This window comes from Arachis stenosperma, chromosome 8, assembly GCF_014773155.1.
Source record: "Arachis stenosperma cultivar V10309 chromosome 8, arast.V10309.gnm1.PFL2, whole genome shotgun sequence".
Taxonomy (NCBI): Eukaryota; Viridiplantae; Streptophyta; class Magnoliopsida; order Fabales; family Fabaceae; genus Arachis; species Arachis stenosperma.
In genome coordinates this window covers 41,024,674-41,049,045 of record NC_080384.1, presented here as the reverse complement: position 1 = coordinate 41,049,045, position 24,372 = coordinate 41,024,674, and the positions used below count along the sequence as shown (strand labels likewise).

Here is a 24,372-nt window from a genome sequence, read left to right as displayed (position 1 = left end):
AGATCTCTCTTCTAAAAAAGGGTGAGAGATTTAAGGAAGTAGTTGCTTTGCGGATAAACGTAAGCTGCACATATTCTCGGATCCGACCTCCTTCAAGAAGTTGGGAACACGGTAAAGACCACTCTCTTCGTTGGGCCTTTTGGCTTTATTGAGCCTGGCTTACGCTCTTGGGCAGGATATGAACAGTTATCAAGCAAAAAATCATCTATTTTACCTAAGAAACACCCAAGAAAAGTACATAAGATGCTCATGCATCACAATACCAAACTTAAGCTCTTACTTGTCCTCAAGCAAGCAAAGAATCATGCCTTAATCATCAATAATTTTAAAGCTTAAAATGCAAGGTTAAATGGTAACAATTCAAGTGGTTTTGGTTAGCTGTTTCACTTATGCACAATTCAACACAAATGATTATAATCTTTCAAGACCTCTATCCAGATTAGATTATGAAGTCTTTCCTTGAATCGTCACCTTGAAACAAGCTTATTTACTTTCTTTTCACAGTTTTAAGTTCATTAGGTGTTTTGCACTTTGAACTTAGCTATGATTTTAAATGTTGTCTCAAGTTTCACTCAACACATAAACACTACAAGCACATAAATGGAGAGCTCTTTGAGTTTATTTTTTTTCTTTTCATTTTTTCCCATAATTGATGCTCAGAGCCTTTGTCTTTCTCGTTTTTTGGGAGTTTTGCTCCTTTGAGTTTAGCTGTGACTCTAAATACTTTGTTTTCAAACTTTTACTCGATATATAAACACCACAAGTACTTGACTCAGGAGGGCTCTGAGTTTAGTTTTTTCTTTCGATTTCTTTAGTCAGTGGTACTCAGAGCCTTTGGCTTCTCTTTCAACCCCTTTCTGTTAATTATTATTCATTATATTTTGCTTCTCCAAGACTTTTTCAATGATAAAGATCCCATAATAGTCCTCTCAGCTGAGGTTTCAAGCAATTTGGCTCAATAAGTGTTGAACATTTCAATTAGTTTGGCCTTCCAAACTCACATTGTTATGCTCTCTATATTCAACACCTTGTTTCTTTCTTAGCACGTGACTCCTTACTCACACTCAGGTCAAAAAATATAGAAAGAGCACAATCCAAAGCAACTAAACGGAGAAGGTCAAAAAGCAAATACAAAATTCATCAGTATAATACAATCATCGATGGTTACAGATTATAAATTTATACAATGATGAATACAAAAGAAAGCATGCTCTAGCATCACCAGCATTGGCCATTTTTCAAAAGAAGAACCACCTCTTTCGTCGTTGTCTCTGCAATGGTTAAGTGAGTTTAGAAAATCACATCACTGCAACTAAAATAAAGAGCAAGATAGATGGTAGGGAAGGCGAACACACAAATAAACATTTTTGAAAATTATTTTATTTTAGAAAATTTCAAAGTAAACTTTAGAATTTAGATAGCATTGAAGTTTCTGCATTTGAACATCTTTTGCACAAAAGCAAAATCACCCATCATTTTGTAAGACAGTGTAACATAGGAAGTTATAGCTAATTTTGCAAAAAAAAAAAAAAAAACCGCAATAAATCGGAGTGTGTATGGCGTGCATGTAACCTTCATCATCAAATGAGAACAACATTCTTGATAAAATTTTGAGAGCCTATCCTATCCAACATGCATAACATATATAGATGTGCACGTGCGTGTGTGCGTGCGTGTGTGTGTGTGAGAGAGAGAGAGAGAGAGAGAGAGAGAGAGAGAGAGAGAGAGAGAGAGAGAGAGAGAGAGAGAGAGAGAGAGAGAGAGAGAGAGAGAGACCTTATCCTGATTTTGTTGTGGTTTTAATAAAATAGGTTCAGAAAGAACTCCATTGCCTATATCCTGAATATATGGCTGCACCTTTTCCTCCAACATCTGATTCACCTGAAGATTGAGACCGCACATACCAAAATAAGATGGTATTTGATAAATCATATACATGTTTATCGTTTTGCCATGAAGAAAACAAACAGGAAATTGAAAGACAAAAATGTCGAACCTTTTCCTGACGCCATTTAGTTTCCCACTGTGCATCCAAGATCTTATTGGAGATTTCTCTTTGTGCATTAAGAAGAACAGTCATTTCATAGAACTTCTCCGGATCTTTGAGATCCTCCTCACTCCAAGATGATGAACTCAATGGAAGATCCAGCTCCTGCCAATTCTTTGCAGTTAGTTATGCCCAATGGTGCCTACACCGATGCTAAAGAAACAAAACTGAAGAAGTTCCTTTGCCACCCATTTTAGGAAACTGAGTAATGAGCTATATGCTCATTCTAGTAAATTGAAAGGAGAAAACATTCAAAAAGTGAACTTAACAAAAGAAAATTCTAATTTGAGAAGGAGATGGTAGAAAAAAGTAATAGCGATAAAAAGAATAAGAATAATTAGCAGAAGATGAATTTAGTGAGTACGGACACCCCAATTTGGTGGTCTTGGTGGAGGATCAAGCTTCATAACCTCTGACTCTAGAGCCTTCTTAGCTTTATAGAAAGGAACATTTCTCACAATGATAGGATCATCCCTTGCCCTTTCAGGATCTATAGATATCAAGGCCTGTGATAACAGAAAGATCCCAAATTAAAAAAATAAAAGAAAAGGGTGTTAAATTGATTTAAATAAAATGCCAAGTAAATTTAGATTATATAGTTTCACCACAATACTAATTTCAGAAGCTTGGTATGTGCATTAACCAAAGCTTCAATAAACAACCTGAGATGCAGTACAAGAAACCTACCTCCTGCAGGTACTCCCACCCTGGTTTCCTCTTGGCCACCACATCTCGGAGTTGATCATACTGCGTGGATTCCTAAGTTCACCACAAAAGGATCATTTAGAAAGGTATAATATAAAAATAAAGGTGATCATTTTGTGACTTATGTTTTCTCATCAAAAGCACATTTTCAAGTTCATAATGCTCCATTGAATGCCAACATATATAGGTATAATTGTTCAAACTTAGTTTAACAAAATTGATTTGAATAAACTGGGCATTGCATGTGGCAACTAAGGAGATACAAAAGTAAAAACGATAATATATTGAAAACAACAGGTGGGGAAAGGAATAGATTAAGAGTTTAACTAAAAACAAAAAGGAATATGAACAACAACCTTGTACTGCCACCATATTTTCTGCTTCACATCATCATCATAGGTAAATCCACCCATAATCTGAGGAAAGGTTAGCAGCCAAAATGCAGCAATACTTGGATCTTTCATGCTGTGCGTTATGTGCTGGGAATTGAAAACAACAAATAGTTAGGTTCGCTTGTCAAGTAATGTAAATCAAACAATAATATGAACCTTATGCTTATGCATGATAAAAACATAACAAATGAAAGTATAAAGGCAGAGTATAACAAAATTAAAAAGTTCAAGGGAGGACAAAGCTAATTACCGAAATATTAGTAAGGAAAACTATGATTATCAAATGCATTGCTTTAAGTAACCATAACATTCAGGACCAAGGGTTGCCTTTAGTTGTATATCGGAGTTAACTATGCTCATAATAATAAAGATAAACTCAGATATGAAATAATACTGACCTCAAATGGATAATCCATCTTTCTCAAGATATTATAAGCTTTCCATGGGGGCTCCATAATCTGCATAAACAAAGGGATGCTTGCTTAAAATTTGCAAGAACTAGTAAACTTTAATGGATACTAATAAATATGAAAGTATGAATCAGATAAGTCAACAATTAAAAGAAAATAAAAGTTCTAAGAACCCCAGAATAAAGAAAGCAACTCACATCATCCGCTGAGATCCTCACTTGCAACTTGTTTTTGCACTCAGGACAGCTCATTACACCCTGGAGAATTAGTATAATGTTTAACCAAATATTACAGAACAAGAGGGTTACTAAACAAAGCATGGTGTGGTGCAGCTTATTTTTGAAATACTATTTTTTTTTTCAAAAAAAAAAAGTGGGATTCAGCTTATTAATGAAAAAGAAAGACAACCAGGAGATTGAGTCATACAGTTCCATCACAACTTGGGCATTCTTTTGATGGTAATGGAATATGAAGATCCAAGGAGGATGGTAGATGCACTATTTCAGCGCGGTTGTCTGCAATAGCATCTGCTACAGATTCAGCAGTTGCTTTCTCTCCTCTGAAAGAAAATAAATTAAATAACAAGTTATGAGGTATTGATAAGTTGATGGATAGTTTTTTTTAATGAAATAAATAAAACTAAAAGATATGCCAAAAGGAAGATATGTGGAAATAATATTACATCCAATTTCCTGTAAATATGAAAGACATCATCTTTTGAGATTGACAGCATATTTTGTCTTTGCATTTCCAAATATTAATATATTAATGCAATGTAACTTTGATGCATACAACTATACAAGTCAGCGTCCAACATTTATGAATTTCAGTGAACAGAGGCCTTCTAAAAGACCATTTTGGAAAAACTCACTAATTTCAAATGAGTACATTACAATGCTATGTAAACTTGTATATGTTGGCAGCAGTTTATTACTTCAGAACATTCCTAGGGAAAAATAGATGAATAACAAAAACAGAGAGTATTCTACTACAACTAGAACCTGAAATATATTCTTCTAGAATTTATTTATTAAACATTTCAATATGAGCACCAAAAGACACCACAGTTTAAATTGTGATACTATCTGCAAAGTTCAAATGGAGAGTAAGTTACGTCTTGAAGCTGCAATTCTTCACTTGATAGTGTACCCTTCCACTCCCTCGACACATGGTACACCGCAGGGCCTGCCATCCATTACATGTCCTACAGTTCCTGTTCTCGAGACACAAATTTAGTTGAGAGTTCAACAAAATTTCATATTCAACACCAAACACTATTACGTTGCGCAGAGACATATTATGTATCCAAGCGAGGAAGGAACACCAAATAGCACCTTTGACATATGACCTTCTTCCCTAGGTCCAATGCAATGTCATATGTCCCCAAAGTAGCTACGGCCTGCAACAAATCCATGCAGTAACACTCATTGTCTAACTAACTATGTGAAACCCCAAAGGCAATGCAGTTCTCATGAATATAAAAATTCGACAATCCAACTAACCAAACTACAAGCTTATGCAAAATGTTTCTGAATATCATAGAACCAGGTTGAATTTTCTTTATAATTGATATCACCATTTTGTAATTAATCAATACTATAAACAGAAAAAACTTTCAGAAAACAAACAATTTGGTCCTGAACCCCCCCCCCCTCCTCTTCTCTTTCTCTTTTTTCTCATAAAATCATCCATATACAAGGTTATCAAACTTTAGAGTTCACCTAAACTTGTAGAGATTAGGTAAACTTGAATCATAAACCTCAACCAGTAAACTTTATGTTAAAGTCATCAACTCAAATTGGAGAGCTAAACCTATAACAAGCTAACTCCAGAGTTCGATAAGCTTATCCTTAACAATAAAACAAAATCAAGAAATAAAAAAAGAATTAGCATCAAAACACACAAGAACGGAAATGGGGTCTCAAGAAAGCACGTGAATTTCCAGAAAAGCTTACGAATTTCATAAAGGCAAGAAATTGCAATGCAAAAAGGAGTAAGAAAGTGGAGGGTAGTTACGAAGACGGAAGCGTAGGAGAGCTTGGAGATGAGTTCTGGAACACCAAATCCACGGGGAGCAGAGCCAGCAATGGCGAAAGCGAGAGTGAAAGGGGACAAGACAAGCTTGATGGGGAGATCGAAGAAGTCAATGATGTCTTGGCCATAGTGTTTGGTGAAGACCTTGTAGCGAACCCCAACGAACTTCTTCACTGCCTTCACAATACGGTCCTTCGACATGGCGATAGCTCAGAGCATTGGCGCCAGAGACAAGACCCAAGAAGATAGAGTTGCAGTGCAGAGGTTTTGGTTTCACTTTTAACCTTTTCTTTTGTATTTAGCTTTTTGGGTGTTAATCGGATAGGGTTGTTGAAAAAATGGAAAGGGAGTTCGGAAAACTCAACCAAACAGGATATGTTTTTTGGTTGAATGGCCCATTTCATATAGTTATAAGTTATTAATGTTATAATTAAATCTTAACCAAAAAAAATGTTATAATCAAATCAAGTTTGGTTAATCTAATAGTAAGTTTATTAATTCGTTTAAGTAGGTATTGGAATTTTGTTTTATACATACAACAATTCATTAGCATGACAGATTAATATTTGTTGTTTGACCTATCAAATTAAGAAATGCAATAGAAAACAAAAAAAAATAATATTATAGTTAAAATTTTTACCAAAAGAAATTATTTGTGTTTAATGAATAATGATAATAAATGTGATAATAGCCAAAATAATGACGCTAAAATTAAAAGCCATTAAATTTAAGTTTAGATATAAAAAGGTTATTTATATAATAAATTAAATTGTATATCCAATTTCTCTCATATCTCATTATATTATAAATTTTAGCATTGGATGAATTTATTTTTTTTTATATAATTTCTTCAGAAAAATACATAAATTCCTGATTTAATGGCACCCCCAAAAAAATTTATTTGTATCTTATTTTAAGAGTTATTCATTAATTGTGAGTTTGTTTATGTTAGAATTTTACATTAGATAATATCTGATTACATATTGCTAGATTAGTTTCATGTATTGATTCATGATTCAAATGCTCGTTATTATTATTATCTTAATCATCTTATAAATTTAGGTTAATAATCAAAATAATTTTTTAAAAAATTATATATGCTTCAGATATACTTTTTTTTATTGAACGACAGATCACAAACATGAAAGAGAAAAAGTAAATTATAACTATTACTCTAGAAATTAAAATATAGTTCTAATCGAATTTGCAAAGAAATTAAAAAAAAATACATAGAGATAAGAGAAAAAAAATTATGATAATTATATTATAAATCATATTTATGTAAGATCAATCTGTTTACATAAAATTTTGTTTCTCTAAATTCATAGTGGAATATTCAGTTCTCCAATCCTTTGCAACGATTCTGGATAGCCAAAACAAAAGATTTTGAAAAATGAAGATCACTTAAATTTTACAAAATACATAATCACAAATATTTTTTTAATCAACTTTCATCTCCACATGAATGAAACTCACATTTAACATCAAATCCAATCTCAAAAGAATGTTCCAAAACTCAATAAATTTTACTGTACAAGTGTCTAAATTCACATTATAGACTACTAAAATTTTTTTTATAGTTCCGGAGAATTTTTTCGCTTGTCACAGAACCATCTGAATTAAGTTTAGTGAATGGGGTTTAGAGGCAGTCAACACACATGTTTTTCTATGAAGTTATCTATGTCCCTTTTTATCTGAGATAATTCAATTTGGATCATATGATAGTCTTTGGCCAAATGGAGAGCTAGTTTATGAATCTTACCTTCATTAAAACCACTATCTCTTTAAAAATGAACTCATTCCAATTAAACCATATTAAATTTATAGTGCTAGCAAAAAGGAAGGACTACAAAACTCTTTTGATGTGGGATTGAGAAGATAAATTTACTAATAACATAGGAACCGGGATAACATTAAAAATTTACCTGAGACCAATCTTCTGTGTATGCTCTTTCATGTCCTATATGCAATTTAGGAACACAAAAATTGTAGAGCAAAGATTCAGATGAAAATGTACAAATATTGTACAAATTATTCGAAACAATATATCTTTTGAAGTGAAGCTCATTAGCCAATAACATCTTTTTAGCAACTAACTAATAAAAACTCTAAATTTTATAAGGTACTTTAAGCCTCTGAATCTTAGGATAAAGTTCGACTTTATCATCCTTCGAGAGTTTAAATTGATACTACAAATTGTTTCAATAGTAAATAAATTATTAAAGTTCAAGAGTCAAACAACTACATCTTTTTCCAAATCTAGCTCCGATACCTTTAAGACAGTAAAAATGAGTTGTTAGTCCTCTTCCAGAACATCTATAATGCACTCCAAATCTAATCTATTTTCAGTAACATAATCACAAACGCTCTTATCAAACATGTCTTCAGTGATATTGTTTTGAGAAAAATTAATAAAATTATGAACATATGAGATCCAATAGTTTTTTAAAAGTTGATGTTATTGCCAAAAGCGACTTTTCAAACTAGATTTTTTTTTTAATTTTTACCACACTTAAAAAAGTCTTTCTAAACATTTGAAGAGAAAATCAGTTTCTTTGTAATTGAGATAGGATTAATATAAGCATCAATTTGATTTTAAAAGATTGACCGCCTTAATTTTTTATTTTTTATAGTATTATCTAATTCAATAAGTAGATTGATACTTGTTTAAGTTATCGAATAAATTGGTTGTTCGACTAATTTAAATTAATTACAAAAGGTCAAATGCATTAAATTAAATCCCTTATATAATTGGGTTAAGTACGATTTTGATCCTTAAGATTTAACTCAAAAATTTTATTCATCTCCAATATTTTTAGCATTCAAATTCGTCCCTAAGGTTCAACTTAGTTTTAAATCGTCCTTTGGACAATTATATTCTCAGTATCATCATCTCCATCACACCTTTAGAAGAGAGAGAAGCAGAGACTTAGAGATAGAAGCAGAAACTCAAAGAAAGAGAGAAGGAAGCCTCACCGCCATCTTTGCTCTCACCTTCACCTCACCACGACGCGCCGTCGTCGTCGGAAAGGTGGTGGTGGTCGTCGTGTTCCTCGTGTTTCCAGCATCACTGCCGCGTCTTCCTTCTCCTTCCCTCCCTGTCCTCCGCCGTCCAGACTCTTGTAGAACATGAATGAATTAACAGAGAAATTTTAATTCTCTAATTTCCTTTCTTTCTTTCCCTTTCACCACAAACCTTTATTGGAAGAAGAATAAGATGTTTGTTGTTTTTATTAATGTTTAATTTTTTTGAAAATGTTTATTTTGAGAATAATGATAATGATTTTTTTGTTTTTTGTTAATAATGATGGTTTTGGTGATGAATTGCTCTTTTGGTTTTAATTTATTTGAGGTTGTTGTTAAAGATTGAGTTTTTTTATTGAATTGATGGATTCATGAACAAATGATGATGAGATAGTAGTGGATGGAACAATAATTGTGGTGAGAAAAGAAAAATAAGTGTTTAACGGCGATAATAATAGTAACGGTGTGAAGAATAGATAATGATGGTGGTGAGAAGAAAGAGAGAAAGATATTTTTGTTGTTTAAAAAATTAATCTATCCTACAAGGACGATTTTAAAATTATGTTAAATTTTAGAAACGATTTTTTATGCAAAAAATGTTAAAAATAAAAAAAATTTTCAATCTAAACCACAAGAACTAAAATTATATTTAACCTTTTTTAATTAGATAATGATAACTAATTTAAAACTCTTAATTTTTTAAAATTAAATTAATACACAGGTTATTTTATAAAAATTATTTTAACTATTAATATTACAAATCTAGATCATAATATATATACTAAAATTAACTATTAATATAAAATATATATTTAAATATAAAATAAACAATAAAAATAAATTAAATTATACATATATTTATATATAAATATATAATAATTAATTTACCTGTTGATTCTTGATACGAAAATAACATTTTTGAATTTCAATATATGTAATTTACCGAACGTGCCAACGTGTTTTGGGTTTTGGAATATCATGTATGTGACTGATATTCTATTTTCTAAACTCACCCACTGACACTGAGTCAGATATTCGATTTTTTTATATTATTATTATTATTTATTTTTTTTTTAATTTTTATGTTCAGCATTTTTCATCTTTAAGACTTCAACAGCAACACACACAAAGATTGCAGTGTTTGTTTCTGTTGAATGTAGATAGCCACCATACCAACCTTAATCCACTCTCCATCTCTCTCTTTAGAATCCATGGCGGCAGCACCTGCAGTAACTGCCCTGAACGGGTTGAAGGTGACGCAAGCATACCTGGAAGGGAAGGCAGTTAAGGAAACAAAAGTTCTCATGGCCGAACTCTGCCGCCAATTCTACACCCTCGGATGGGTCTCTGGGACAGGTGGCAGCATCGCCTTCAAGGTCCACGATGACTCCATCCCCAAGTCTCAACAACTCATACTCATGTCCCCTTCTGGTTCGTATTATATTCCACCACTTTACCTTTGTTGCCACTTTTAATTGATCGCTTTCTGTTTGTTAAAATGTCCAAGCTCTGTTTTTGTGATCTCTTCTTGTTTCCATTCTTATCTGCTGTTGGAGTTTGTTTTTTAATGAATTAGTAAATTACATTTACTTTCTAACCAAATCATTATTCTAATCCTTGAAATGTTAGTTCACTAACAAAATTATGCTTCATTGGGTGCTAGTTTACCCACAAAATAGTGCTAACTTTGGGTGGATTTCTCAACCAAAAACCAATCTTTGAGGGATTATTTTGTTAGGAAACTAACCGTTCGGGAGTCAAAGTGGTAGTTTACTTGAGTTTCCCATTATATAAAACATGCATCCTAGTATTTTTAGACATGTACACTGATTCCCTTTAAAGTTTAGGTGATACTACAGTTGACATTTTGATAGAACTTCATAACAAACACTCCTTTAGGCATGACAAATGAAGAAGTATCATGTATAAACTGTCGTACTATTGCTTAGTCTTAAGAGAGACCAGTGTAATTTGCTCTTTGGTTTTTGGTGCCCAATTCAAAGCATTGCTAGTGAAACCCAAAAAAACCCAAAAAAATGTAACATTTGTGTGAAGTTGTAATACATTTCTGCTAGGATCATTATAGATTGCTGTTAGATTTTCATTTATATATATATGACCAATGTGATGTCATTGTCCTGGATGTCAATTCAATTTGGTTGGTGTTTAAGAATTAAATCTTCCTTGTTTGGCTGAAAAATGTGTACAGGTGTTCAGAAGGAAAGAATGGAACCGGAGGACATGTATGTGTTGTCGCACAATGGATCAGTCTTGTCTGCCCCATCTGCCAAACCTTACCCACACAAGCCTCCCAAGTGTTCTGATTCTAGTCCAGTGTTCTTGAAGGTAGGGGCTAGTTTACACTCTATTAGCTGCTGTCCATAAAGCATGGACACACTATCATTGATATTAGATTACAAAACATGGCAACAACAAGGATTTGTAGTGCGCAGTTAATTATGGATACAACATAGGCCACACTTTTAAAATTTGAGGGGAAAAAAAGAAGGGGGGGGGGGGGGAGGGGATAACATAATTTTTGGGTTTGTTGAAAATTTATAAGCAATTTCAAAGAATGATACAAGAACATATGGTGGCGATGAACCTCATAAATATGATTATGAGTAACAATCTTTTCCTAGATTTGAATACTATATATATCATACATGTCATATGTGTCTATAATTTGTAAATTTTAGTGTGTAAAAATGTTCATTTTTGTATCCCATGTATGTGTAAATATATGTGTTACCTATGTTATTGTAGTATCCAATATGCATATTGATCTTTTGACATTTCATAATGTTACTCGCTACTGGTTGTAGTATTATATGTTATACTTAATATGCAGAATCTAAATCTTATTATACTTTCAAAACAAATTTGCATTACATGGTGTCACTTAGGTGTCTGAGTAAGTATTGACATAATATTAATTAACTGTAACATTCGGCTGATAAGTGCTTTCTATCAATTGCTAGACTCATGCCTAGAAACCTCTTTGCAATATCTGAATATTTTCATTTTTGACATAATTAGTATTTATATATTTCTTTTTTTCCTTTCCAGGCATATGAGTTGCGTGATGCTGGGGCTGTTATTCACAGTCACGGGATAGAATCTTGTCTTGTAACAATGATCAATCCTCTATCAAAGGAATTTCGAGTATGTCTATATTGACATGGGTGCTTTTTCGTTTATTACTCTTGTGGGGTCAGGATTCTTGGTACAAAATTATAATACGTGATTCTTGCTTATCATTTTATCTTTAAAGAGGCTTTGAGACTGGTAGTAGTGCATTAAGCCGAGTTGAAGAAATATCTGATTGCTTGGGGAAAAGATTAGTTATGGAGTGCATTCTATGAAGGCAAAACTTTCTTGAAAGGAAAAGAGTCTCTATATTGCACTTTGATAATTAAGTATATACCAAAGTTAATTATAAAGCTCCAAAGAGGCGTTCTATTTTCATTCTTTTGTGGTTTTTTGCATCAAGGGTCAGAAAGTTATTTGTTAGTGTTGTTATAGTTCATTATATAGTGCTCTGAGAAGACAAAGAATAAGTGGTTGAGGTTTCTCTTTTACATTGCATGTCCTCATTCTTTTTTTCCCCCTCTTCTTCTTTTTGTCTGATACTGATGCTATCCACAAATGGCAGATCACTCACATGGAAATGATAAAAGGAATCAAGGGACATGGTTATTATGATGAACTTGTGGTCCCCATAATTGAGAACACGGCCTATGAATATGAGCTCACAGATTCTCTAGCTAAAGCTGTATGTTTCCTCGCAATAGTTCTGCACGTATATATAGTATCGTATATATATAAGATGGAAAACCTAATGACTTCCCCGAAGTTCTGTCCTTTTTTTCCTCTCCAAAAAGACCACTTGTGATGTGGCATTGTTGTGCATTTCTTCCTATTGTGTAGATTGAAGCCTACCCAAAATCAACAGCAGTTCTTGTTCGCAACCATGGGGTATATGTTTGGGGAGATACATGGATCAGTGCTAAAACCCAGGTATGTGTTTTGTACTTTTATATATTCCACAGGAAGATTAATCTTAATTTATATACAAAGTCTAGCTATACTTTGTGCCGAGAAGTTCCATAACATATAAACACGCCAAAGCTTTTCATTCTTCTTCCAGACTGAGTGTTATCACTACCTCTTTGATGCTGCTATAAAACTTCACCAAATGGGATTAGACTGGTCCGCTCCAAACCATGGTCCAATACAAAGTGCAAGAAGTAGTCTAAGGATTGCCGGGGAGTCAAACTTTTCAGTTAAGGCAAAGAAAGATAATGGTGATACTGATCCATTCCCAGTGAGTGTGCATAAAGCTCCCTTTTTATTTAATGATTTTGTTCACATATTCCAAACAAGATCCAATATCCTTGGTCAACTGGAACTGCTTGTCTGCAGTTCGTAGGACGTTGGTAAAAATTATGCAGTTTTGGGTTCCTACCGTTTCTAATTAAATTGCTGAATTTGGTCTCTACGACTATTTGGATTGCAGCGTTGCATTGTTCTCGACATTGAGGGAACTACTACACCAATATCATTTGTTTCAGAAGTTCTCTTTCCATATGCCCGTGATAATGTTGGGAGGCATCTATCTCTGACATATGATACTCCCGATACTCAAAATGATATCAAGTTGCTTCGTTCGCAGGTAAAATTTTTGGACAGCTGTATGGTTAATGTGTTTATAATTTTATATTCCTCCAATTAGCATCTGTGGATCAGGCATTTAATATACATACTAATAAAATACTGTGTTATGACACTGAAATGATATGTTAAGGATAGGTTTGGGATTTTGGTTTTAACTACATTCAAGTTTTTTCCCCCTCATTGATTATACACTTTTTTAATTGTTTTTAAGCATAGAGTTAAATATTAGTGATCCATCAAAAGAGAAAAGAAATAAACAAGTTTCACGTGTAAATTGTATGTTAATAAAATAAAGTGTTGAAGCCAGGGACCATGCAACATCTTTCCCTGTGCAATTTGAGTCTCAAGCAAAAGATTGATAACAAGAATTGCTTAATTGGGATGTGGATATTTTATGCCTTTGTTGCATTCATATACTCTGGAATATTGACTTCTCTTTCTCTGGATAACAGGTTGAAAGTGACCTTGAACAAGGGGTTCCAGGTGCGGTGCCTATCCCCTCTGATGATGCTGGAAAAGAGGAAGTCATTGCAGCTCTAGTTGCTAATGTGGATGCCATGATCAAAGCTGATAGAAAGATCACTGCCCTGAAAGAGTTGCAGGTGGTTAAACCCAACATTGCTGAGTTCTACTTTTGATGAAATTCATATTTGTAATATAGCTGACATTATTAAGCATTGCAGGGTCATATATGGCGAACTGGTTATGAGAAGGACGAACTGGAGGGAATAGTTTATGATGATGTACCAGAAGCCCTAGAAAAATGGCACGCCTTGGGCATAAAGGTTGCTTTTTCATAATTCTGTATCTCTTTTTGATTCACATGTTAAGTTTCTGTATGCTATCATGGATGCTTGAGCAAGATGCCCATTTTTGTAAATGATTTATACAATAACCATAGATTGAGATGCCCTTTAATCCTTTATTAGTCGAGATGCAGAATATATGCCGGCATACGATGCCTTTCAATAAATAACCCATTTACCTATACCCACCCTCTTCTTTCCTTTTCTCTAAGTGTCTATGGTAGGCCATTGGTTAAGGCATGAGTCCCCACAGAAGCACTCTTCTTCAGTAACTCTTGCTAGCCGCCCATCACATCCTATCACCTTTATCCTAAAGATTGTGCCATCCTTTTTTCTGTTCCTGTTCCTGTCACTTGTTGACTCACACATGCATATGAAACTATAGGCATAATATCAAGTTATCAAGGAATTTTCTTGAAGAGACAGTTCCCTCTTCAAGCAATTCAACCTTTGTGGTCCCTCCACTGAGGAACTTTCAGCTTAACCTGCCTGAGGCCCATTGCTTTACTTGAGTGGACTATTCTTTTTGAATCCTAAATAGCCAGACATGTTATACCTGTCCATTTTATGTTTGGATATCCACGATGCCCAAGTATATCATATATTGAGATGCCTCTATACCAAACACCTCCTTTTTGTCTTCTTTCGATTTCTGTTATTTTCTCTTTGGCTCAAGTATGTTTTTGGTCCTGGTAAACATGTGATTTGATTATGGTACCTCTAGCCCTTTTTTTTGGGTCCATCTCTTTCCTTATCTTCCTTTCTTTTGGCTTTTATTCCTTGTTATTGTTATTATAAATTTTGATCATTATCAATATTTTGAAATTTGTAAAAATATCAAAAGCTTTGTCTTGGTCCTTGCAAATATTTTAAATTTCTTTTATGTTTTTATGATATCACAACTTAACATTCAATCAAGATGACCTGTACACAAAATTTAATAAAGAAAAAGGGAGTGACCAAAAAAATAAAAAATAAATAAATAGGGAGACCCAAATCGAAACGACACATAATTGTAGGGACTAATGAGCATATTTGAATCTTGTCTCTTTTAATTGCAAATCCATTAAACTCAATTTTTTTAGGACAAACCAATTCTTAATTATCTGATGTTTGGCTTAGGGTGAAACATACAGAGCAATTAGATTTTGTATGAAGCCTTTACTTAATTTTTGAAAGGCATGTTGTCGTGCATTTTAATTTCTGTGTCTGATATTTGCACCAGGTATACATATATTCTAGTGGTAGCAGGTTGGCGCAAAGGCTAATATTTGGAAAAACTAACCATGGGGACCTAAGAAAATACTTATCTGGGTTTTTTGACACCACAGTGGGGTAATGCTTGTATTTAGGTTTCCCCTTGATGATTTCTGTTTAAAGATACCTGTATTCATGCAAAACTATTTTCAGGAACAAAAAGGAGACACGTAGTTATGTTGAAATTTCTGAGTCACTTGGCGTTGATAAACCATCAGATATTTTATTTGTCACTGATGTCTATCAAGAAGCTACAGCTGCTAAGGGAGCAGGTATGAGCATTTTTCTCGAGTTATATTTTGTCCACAATTAGTATTAAACTTGTTACATTATTTATCATTTTCAGGTGATTAGTAAACATTTTTTATCGAAAAAATAATTGACCCGATATTTTAAAAATTTAAATTTTGATTTGCTGTCTATGTAGTATCTTAATCTTTATAAAAGTCGCGGGACAAGAAAGTAGCATAACACTTAGTATGTGGACAATGTAAAAAACTTTACACTGATGTTGGACCAATATTAAATAGCTATTTAAATTCTAAATAAAAATAAAATGCATGATTTGGGAAATTTTAATTTCTTTACAAGTTATTTGCTCACTATTCTTCCTAGGTTTGCTTAAGCTAGCTTCTTGCTGAGTTATTTAGGCAATGCATAAGTCTTAATTGTTTCATAAAATGTCATAAAACTCAATATATTACCCCTGGATGATTTTTAGTAAGCTTTATATGCAAGTAAAGTTTGAGAGTATCTAATGAAGGTGTCACAATCAATTATAGCATTGTGGTTACTGGTCAGCTTTGCAGCCTTTAGTCCGCTTACTTAAACACACCATTTAGAGCGCATCATATATTGTATAATGTGGCATATTGATTTAGTCTTTCAAGCTAGTTCCAAGAAGGAAAAGGTAATCTACTTATATTACACATGACACCCTTTTCATATGCCCTAAATTTTATAGGTTTACAAAATTGAGATGTGTAGTGTGTAATATCCTAAACACCACCAAAAATGGTTGTGGTACAAGAGTTTCTCTAAACTTCCCTAGGATCATAGAATCACGGATTACAGATTCACAGCTATATGAATAATATGACCAGATAAGAAACTGCTTTGTTATTGTAGATGGATTTATTCAGTTGATGATGTTTTCAGGTTTGGAGGCTGTCATTTCAATTCGACCCGGAAATGGACCCCTCCCTGAAAATCATGGATTCAAGACAATCAAATCATTTTCGGAGATCTAAATAGTAGCTGCACTCATATGTGATCTATTAGGTCTTATGATAATTATGGGCATTGCAACCTTAACTTCTTAGAGTTGAAATAATGTATTATAGATTCTGTTTAACTTAGCCCGAGTCTTTGTACATCAAGTTGCATTGAGGCCTGAACATCCGTAACTTCCATCATATCTAATGAGATGTGATTTGGTTTTTATGTTCACTGATAATTGTCATTTAGCTAAAATTTACATAATAATATATTTGAATATAAATAGTAAAACATTATAGATGAAAATTATGGTTATATTTTTCGCAAAGCTTTGTTAAAAAGTTGAGATAACTCTATCATGGGTAAGAAGGGTGTATCATGAAATTCGGATTTATTGGGTAAAAAAGGGTTTAAGCATAAAGTGTTGAATTTATATGCATGTAATAGTTTTTTGAAAGCGGATGTCTCAAAAATATTGCGAAGATCAATAAAGATTGCAGGGGGAGATAAGAAGGTGATCGAGTTGCAAGTCAAATATGAAAGGATAGGGAACTTTTGTTACTACTGTGGATTCTTGGGACATGAGGCCCACGGATGTAGCAAATACCTAGTGGATTCAGCGGCAGGGAAGGTTGAAGAAGAGAAATGGGGGCCTTGAGTCAGAGCTGAACAATTTGGAAGCAGGGTCATCTCCCAAAAAGAGAACCAGAATCCGAATTCTGACCAGCAACCAAAGAAGAAATACCAAAGAGATAGAAAGCCAACCCCATTAAGCCTAATGGAAAGTTTTGCGAGTCTCTCGGTTAATGAGGCTAACACACGAAAAGGAGTTGAGGATAATGAAGTGGAAAGTGGACCACAGAAGGAGGAGAGGAGGATTTTGGCCCTTGTTGATCAGCCAGTTCAGGAAAAGCAATACAACTCTGAGAAAGCAGCACATATGGAGAATAGAGAAGAAAATTCATAACCGAATTTTAACTCAGACGGCATATTTTCCTTTAGTGCTTCGTGCAGTGCACGTAAAACTAAAGGAAAACACAAGTTGCGTTTGAAGTATATGGCAATAAGAGGTAAAGTGGATAATAAGATGAGAGGGGTTAAAAGGAGAACAGAGGAAAAAGAGGATATGGCAGCATGTAAGAAGCATTGTTCGATAGAAACAAGTCAAACTGAGAAGGGTGAGGGTGACGCCCAACAATTGACACCCAAAGATCCATGAAAATGACAATGTAGAACTGTCGGGGTTTGGAGAAACCCCTTACAGTTCACAACATTAAAGGGATTGTTAAATCCCATTTCTCCGAAGTATTGTTTCTTTGTGAAACCAAAAACAATACCTCGCATGGTGAAGACGGTTGGAGAGAAAACATCCTGTTAAACAAATTGGCAACAAATTTTAAAGAGGAAACCTCCTATGTTAACATGGAGGGTTTTTTTTTGGATTTAGAATCCAACATAGACCAAGTTGTGAAGGTGTTCTGTTGTATTCTCGACTTTTTCAACAGTTTTTAGTTGATGCATTCTCAATGGTTGAAGCTTCTAGACTTAAATTTGTATACTCAAAGCAAAGACAATTCAGAGCTGAAATCTGTAAAGGTCTGAAAGATGCAATTCTGAATGGTGAAACTGAGGCGTCATCACTTGATAAGCGCATTATTTTACTTGCAACATTCATAAGGGACCATGATATATGATTCAAAACTATCAAGATCCAATGCCAATTGTAGGATAATTGGTTATCTAGATTTATTTATAACAGTAACCTGTAACCTCCAATGGGAAGAATTGAAGCATTATTGTAAGGAAAATAACTTAAAACCTGAAGATAGAATATACATGATTTGCAGATTATTCAAGACAAAGTTGGACTTACTCATCAAAGATATCCAAAAGAATAGAATTTTCGGTACATCTAAGACGGTAATACTTTAAACCTACATTTCGTAGGAAAATGTTTACTATTTCAATCCATTATAATACAATCATACTTAATGCATATCTATTATTGCATTCATATATATACTATTGAGTTTCAGAAGCATGGATTTCAGCATGCACATATACTACTATTTCTTGCGCAAGAGCATATGTTCCTTAGTCCTGAGGACATAGACAACATTATCTCAGCAGAAATTTCATATCAAAATCTGGATCCAGAATACTATCAGGCAGTTAAGCTTTAATGATGCATGGACCCTATGGAGTTGCAAATAAAAATTCATCTTGCATGGAGAATGGTGTTTGCATCTGACATTTCCCTAAGAAATTCGTAAAGTTTACCACCATCGATCAAAATGAATATCCAGTTTATAGACGTCGAGATGTTGATCATACCATTGAGGTTTCAGGTATTCATTTGGATAATTGGTATGTTGTGCCACATAATAAGTTCTTATTGACTAAATATGATGCTCATATCAATATTGAATGGTGCAATCAATCAAGATCGATAAAGTATCTTTTTAAATATGTTAACAAGGAAAGTGATCGAGTCATAGCTTCTTTTTATTCAAGTTCAATGCTTTCCAATTCTAATTCAATTATAAATGAAGTGAAAATGTATTGTGATTTTCGGTATATCTCTCCTTGTGAATCTTCTTGGAGAATATAAATGCAATTCACTGTAGAAAATTCTCAGTTGAATGGTTAAGCTTTCACTTGCCCGATGAACAACTAGTTATCTTTGAAGATCAAGACAATTTGCAAAGAACTGTTGAGAAAGCAACAATTAAAGAATCCATGTTCATAGCTTGGTTTCAAACAAACGCAAAATATGAGGCAACTAGACAATTAACTTATAACAATTTCCATATTGAATTTGTTTGGTAACACAGCCTTAGAATATGGGAGCCTAGGAAAAAAAACACTGTTATTGGTAGATTATTCTTTGTCCTCCAACAGTAGGTGAATTATACTATTTAAAAATATTGCTCAACATTGTTAAAGGGCCAAGAAGTTAGGAAGAACTTCGGTCTTTCAATGGTGTTTTTTACCTGACATTCAGAGATGCATGTTACGTGTGCGGCATACTTGATGATAATCAAGAATATATTAATGCTATTGAAGAAGCAAGTCACTAGGGTTCTGGATATTATTTGAGAAAGTTGTTCGCAACTCTTTTGTGGTCAAATTCAATGACTCGACCTGAAGTTGTTTGGCAGAAGTGTTGGACGTTACTATCAGATGGGATACTATATAATCATATAACTATGTTCAATTTACCAAGTTTGAACTTATTCATTAACATCTATATTTATTTTGCTACATGTTTCTTCATCAAACGTCCACAAGATACCATTTATTATCTTCATATTTATAACAAGGTTGTTAAAATTTTTTAACAAATATAAATGTGACAATGTACAAATAAATGTCTTAAGGTGTTTTTATTATTTTAATAAGCATTTTCAATTATAATTGCAAATTTGGTTTTATCAGATGATGAATTATCATAACTTACTCTAATAGAGACTGAACAAATACTTAACAGCAACAGCAAAACACTTCGAGAATATGCAACAATGCCATTTTCCAACATGGATAACATTCACAGTATGAGACGTGGCTCTTTGCAAAACAAATTAATATTGGATGAACTTCGTTATGATTGAGTTACGTTGGCTTAGCAACATAAGCAATATTTATCACAAATGATAACAGAACAAAAATATGTTTATGACCAAATCCTTCAAGCTATCAATTCAGATTGTGGTAAAGTTTTCTTCTTATATGAGTACGGAGGTACTGGAAATACTTTTATTTGGAATACTATCTTAGCTGCTCTTATATCAAAGGGTCAAATTGTCTTAACAGTAGCTTCAAGTGGAAGAGCATCGCTCTTAGCTTGCTGCCTGGAGGAAGTACAACTCATTCTAGGTTTGCAATCCCCCTGACTCCTAATTAATATTCCACCTGTAACATAAAACAAGGAAGCCCACTAGCTGAGTTAATTTTGGCAATAAAATTGATTATTTGGGATGAAGCACTAATGATGAATAAATTTTTCTTTGTAGCACTATATCAAACTATCAGAGACTTACTTCAGCACACAAACCATTCAAGTTCACCGTTGCCATTTGGGGAAAAAATAGTCGTCTTTGGTGGTGATTTTAGGCAAATTCTTCCAATGATAACAAAGGGATCTAGACAAGATATTGTTAATGCATTGATTAATTCCTCTTATCTATGGCATGAATGCAAGTTATAAACTTTAACTCAGAATATGAGATTAAGGTCTTCAATAGAAGATGAAAGCGTCAGAGAACGAAAAAAAATTTGCACAATGGATCCTTGATTTGGGAGATAGAAAGCTTGCTCATTCAGAAGATGGATACAATGTAGTCCATATACCACCTGAACTCTTTGATGACCTAATTCATGCAATCGTTGAAGCTATATATATATATAGTGACTACCTAAAGAATCCCACAGAGTTCAGGCATTTGCATGGCCTTTGCTATTTTGGCTCCAACAATCAATGTTGTTGAATAGGTTAATAATTATATGCTATCTTTGAATGAAAATGAAAAAAAAATTATCCCAGCTCGGATTCACTTTCCTTTAAAGAAGGAGCTGCAAACAGTTTGGCATCAATGCACACTCCAGAATTTTCAGCAACTTTAAATCTCCCAGACTTCTAAATCATGAGGTTTGCTTCATGCATGGGTGTCTTGTGATGCTTATTAGAAATAATGATTATTCAGCAAGCCTTTGTAATGGTACTAGATTAGTTATCACAAAGTTTGGTAATAAAGGTATCGAAGCAGAAGTCTTATCAAGATCTAACATTGGTAAAAAGATTTTTATACCTAGGATGACATTAACTCCTTCGGATACAAAATTGCCATTTAAGCTTCAACGAAGGCAATTCCCTTTGATACTCTCACATGCCATGACTATAAATAAAAGTTAAGAACAATCATCAGATTATGTTGGGCTACTTCTTAAACAGCAAGTATTCACACATGGCTAACTATATATTACGGTCTCAAGAGTTACTAACAAATATGGATTAAAGATTGTTATTTCTCATAACAATTCAAATAATTACATTGAAACCAACAATGTCGTTTATTATGAAGTTTTCAAAAATATTTGATTTTGGCATATTGTGTCACACACAATTTATAAGGATCATATTCCTAATTCTTCTAAATTCTTTCTTTAATTATCTCTTACTTATTTATGTCTCAATATTTTGTTTTTAAAATTTGACCAATCTTTATCCTTAACATTGTATCTATCTATTGTACACATTATTAATTTGCAAACTCACTTGGTATTTTTTAATTTATTGCAACACAACTATCAATTTCTAGTATGGAAAATGTACAGTTTTGTTTTAACAACTAATCTTCATTTTCTTTCCATGTATTGATATTAATTAAACATGTTTAATTAATACATGATTTAAAATTATTAATTACATCATTGTTATCATATTTTTAAGATCAATAAATATATATGACAAACATATCATTATCATGTTCATCTCATATGATTGTTATTAATTTTATAAACTCAATCCCCAAGAGTGCGGGCCTCTTGCTAGTTTATTGTTATAAGATAAATTTATCTTGGGAGAGGACCTCTAGCTGACACATGGGAGTTTTGAATTCTTTACTCTCTCTTCTCACAGCTCAACGTGTGTCTTTTTTTTTGTGACTTAAATAAACTAAACAAAGAAAAACAAAATAAACAAAATAAAGGAACTATTTAAATAGAGTGACGGTCCCATTTAAGACTACTCTTAAACTTCTCCCAATGTGAAGGAAGCTCCACATGAGAAAGTTGTAACTTCATCGCCATCTTTGCCATAGTGTCTGTCACCGTGTTTGCATATCTCATAATCAACGAAAATCAACACGCCAATTCCAATGCATGATATCTCTTATTTTGAGTACGAATGGATCAATAAATCCAAAACCATCTTGGTGATTAGTAACAAGATTAAACGCTTCCACATAATCCGTCTCACAAATAACATCTCGTTGACCAACATCCCAGGCTAAGAGATATCCTCTCTAAATAACAAACAATTCTCTTTGAAGAATACTATTACTCCCAATCATTCCCAAACACCCCCTTTGCCAACTCCCATTACAATCTCTAATAACACAAGCAAAACTAATACTATCACCCAAACAAAAAAAACTAGCATCACAGTTAATCTTGAAAGTACCAATGGATGGGGGATTCCAAAAACCATTTAGAATAGAGGGAAGGAATATATGTTGTAATTCAAAAATACTCCTAAACTCCTTTTCTAAAGTTAATGCCAGACAAATCACTTTTTCCGAAGGCCAAGTTTCACGAGGATAAAGATGTCATTATTCCTTGCTCGCCATATCCACTAAAGTCCCGAAAAGAACCTGAACGAATTCTCTCTGCTATGATACAAGAATCAGTTCTTCAAATCCAAAGGATGACAAGAAATATCCAACATATGCCATACAAGCTGAGCTTTTGGACAATCACAAATACAATATAAAACCGATTCCTGGCTAGAAAGACATCTTGGGCACCTATCCGATGACAACATCCCTCTTCTGAAGCGAAAACTTGCAGTAGAAAGAGCCTCCTTAAGACACAACGTAACCAAGCCAAAAATTTGTACTTTTCCGGAACAAACTAGCACCAAAGCCAAAGCCAATTCTCCCGTTCCTCCCAACCAAACAGTTGCTTACACAACTACAAGTAACCATTGCGTGAGTCATAGATTTTGGCAGCAGACCCAAACCAATACCAACCCACTTCTAGACCTGCTTGCATATCTGGATTATAAGAAATAATATTACCTTTCATATTTTGAGATAAAGGAGAACAAAGAGTATCCAAATGCCACCTACAAACCGACCAAATATCTTGTATCCGGAGATTTGAATCAGAAATGTGAACATAATCCATCTCATTAGATAATCGTCCTTCTCTCCTCCAGCTAGAAAACCAAAAATTTTGGTTCAAATCCCCAATATACCAAGCAAACCCATCCTTCAACACTTCCCAAGCCTTGCAAAGACTCCTCCAAATGGGAGAGCCCTTGTTCTTAGGACAACTAAAACTGTCATATAGAGATGATCGGTATTTGGCATCCAACAATTAGATCCATAACTTGTTTGGCTGCTGGAAAAAAGTCCAAACTAGCTTCTCAAGAAAAGCAATATTCACACAATAAGGATTTCTAATCCTCAAACCTCCATATTTTTTTGGAGTAATCAATGCCTTCCAACTAATAAGATTCAATTCTCTTCCATCAACTTGTCATTTCCAAAGAAAATTCATCATCATAGACTCCAATTTACTAATGATTCCTTTGGAAAAAATAGAGACCTGCATCTGGTACGTGGGAATAGCGGCTGCAACAAAATTAACCAAGCAGAGTCTACCAGCCCAGTTGAGTAAACTCCCTTTCCAGCTTGCTAGTCTACCCCGAATCTTATCTAGGACACTATTGAAAACTAAACGGGTCACTCTAGAATGGTTAAGGGTAACTCCAAGATACCTGCCCAAGTCCTGGACAAATCTGATAGAGGATACCCAGTGAAAACCTCTTTCCTTGTTGCAGAGACATTCTTGGAGCAAAGCGCTTTAGACTTCTCCACATTAATCTTCATCCCAGATGCTTTGAAAAAAGTCTCTAAAACCAACATCACATTTTGCACTTGTCTCTTTGTAGCTTTACAGAATAGAAACAAGTCATCCGCAAATATTAAATGGGATATTCTTGGTCCCCCCTCTAGAAACAACAACCGTTTTCCACAAACCCAAATCAACCTGATGACTAATAAAGCATGCCAATCTCT

The 24,372-nt window shown here is 33.7% G+C and overlaps 2 protein-coding genes across 2 annotated transcripts; one reads left to right on the top strand and one right to left on the bottom strand.

Moving 5' to 3' along the window:
- Window positions 1-949: 949 nt before the first annotated feature.
- LOC130943706 (uncharacterized) lies at window positions 950-5,898 on the bottom strand. The gene is made up of 12 exons (XM_057871707.1): window positions 5,571-5,898; window positions 4,889-4,953; window positions 4,669-4,767; window positions 3,981-4,113; window positions 3,752-3,811; window positions 3,543-3,602; window positions 3,109-3,231; window positions 2,735-2,806; window positions 2,416-2,553; window positions 1,997-2,152; window positions 1,777-1,881; window positions 950-1,271 (listed from the first exon to the last, which is right to left on the bottom strand). The coding sequence occupies exons 1-12, from the start codon at window positions 5,787-5,789 to the stop codon at window positions 1,239-1,241; spliced, it is 1,263 nt and encodes a 420-aa protein (XP_057727690.1). The 5' UTR covers window positions 5,790-5,898; the 3' UTR covers window positions 950-1,238.
- Window positions 5,899-9,707: 3,809 nt separating this feature from the next.
- Window positions 9,708-16,801, top strand: LOC130944928 (probable bifunctional methylthioribulose-1-phosphate dehydratase/enolase-phosphatase E1). The gene is made up of 12 exons (XM_057873528.1): window positions 9,708-10,043; window positions 10,822-10,958; window positions 11,682-11,777; window positions 12,268-12,387; window positions 12,543-12,632; window positions 12,763-12,939; window positions 13,132-13,287; window positions 13,742-13,891; window positions 13,973-14,074; window positions 15,321-15,430; window positions 15,506-15,624; window positions 16,511-16,801. Exons 1-12 carry the CDS (start codon window positions 9,824-9,826, stop codon window positions 16,600-16,602), a joined length of 1,569 nt encoding a protein of 522 aa, XP_057729511.1. The 5' UTR covers window positions 9,708-9,823; the 3' UTR covers window positions 16,603-16,801.
- Window positions 16,802-24,372: the final 7,571 nt, after the last annotated feature.

Coding starts and splice junctions, on each gene's coding strand:
- LOC130943706 (XM_057871707.1), bottom strand. CDS start 5,789: ATGTCGAAGGACCGTATTGTGAAGGCAGTGAAGAAGTTCGTTGGGGTT. Junction 2,153..2,415: donor CAAGACCACCAAATTGGGGT/GTCCGTACTCAC, acceptor AAGAATTGGCAG/GAGCTGGATCTTCCATTGAG. Junction 1,272..1,776: donor CACAACAAAATCAGGATAAG/GTCTCTCTCTCT, acceptor TAACCATTGCAG/AGACAACGACGAAAGAGGTG.
- LOC130944928 (XM_057873528.1), top strand. CDS start 9,824: ATGGCGGCAGCACCTGCAGTAACTGCCCTGAACGGGTTGAAGGTGACG. Junction 11,778..12,267: donor CTCTATCAAAGGAATTTCGA/GTATGTCTATAT, acceptor CACAAATGGCAG/ATCACTCACATGGAAATGAT. Junction 15,625..16,510: donor TACAGCTGCTAAGGGAGCAG/GTATGAGCATTT, acceptor TGATGTTTTCAG/GTTTGGAGGCTGTCATTTCA.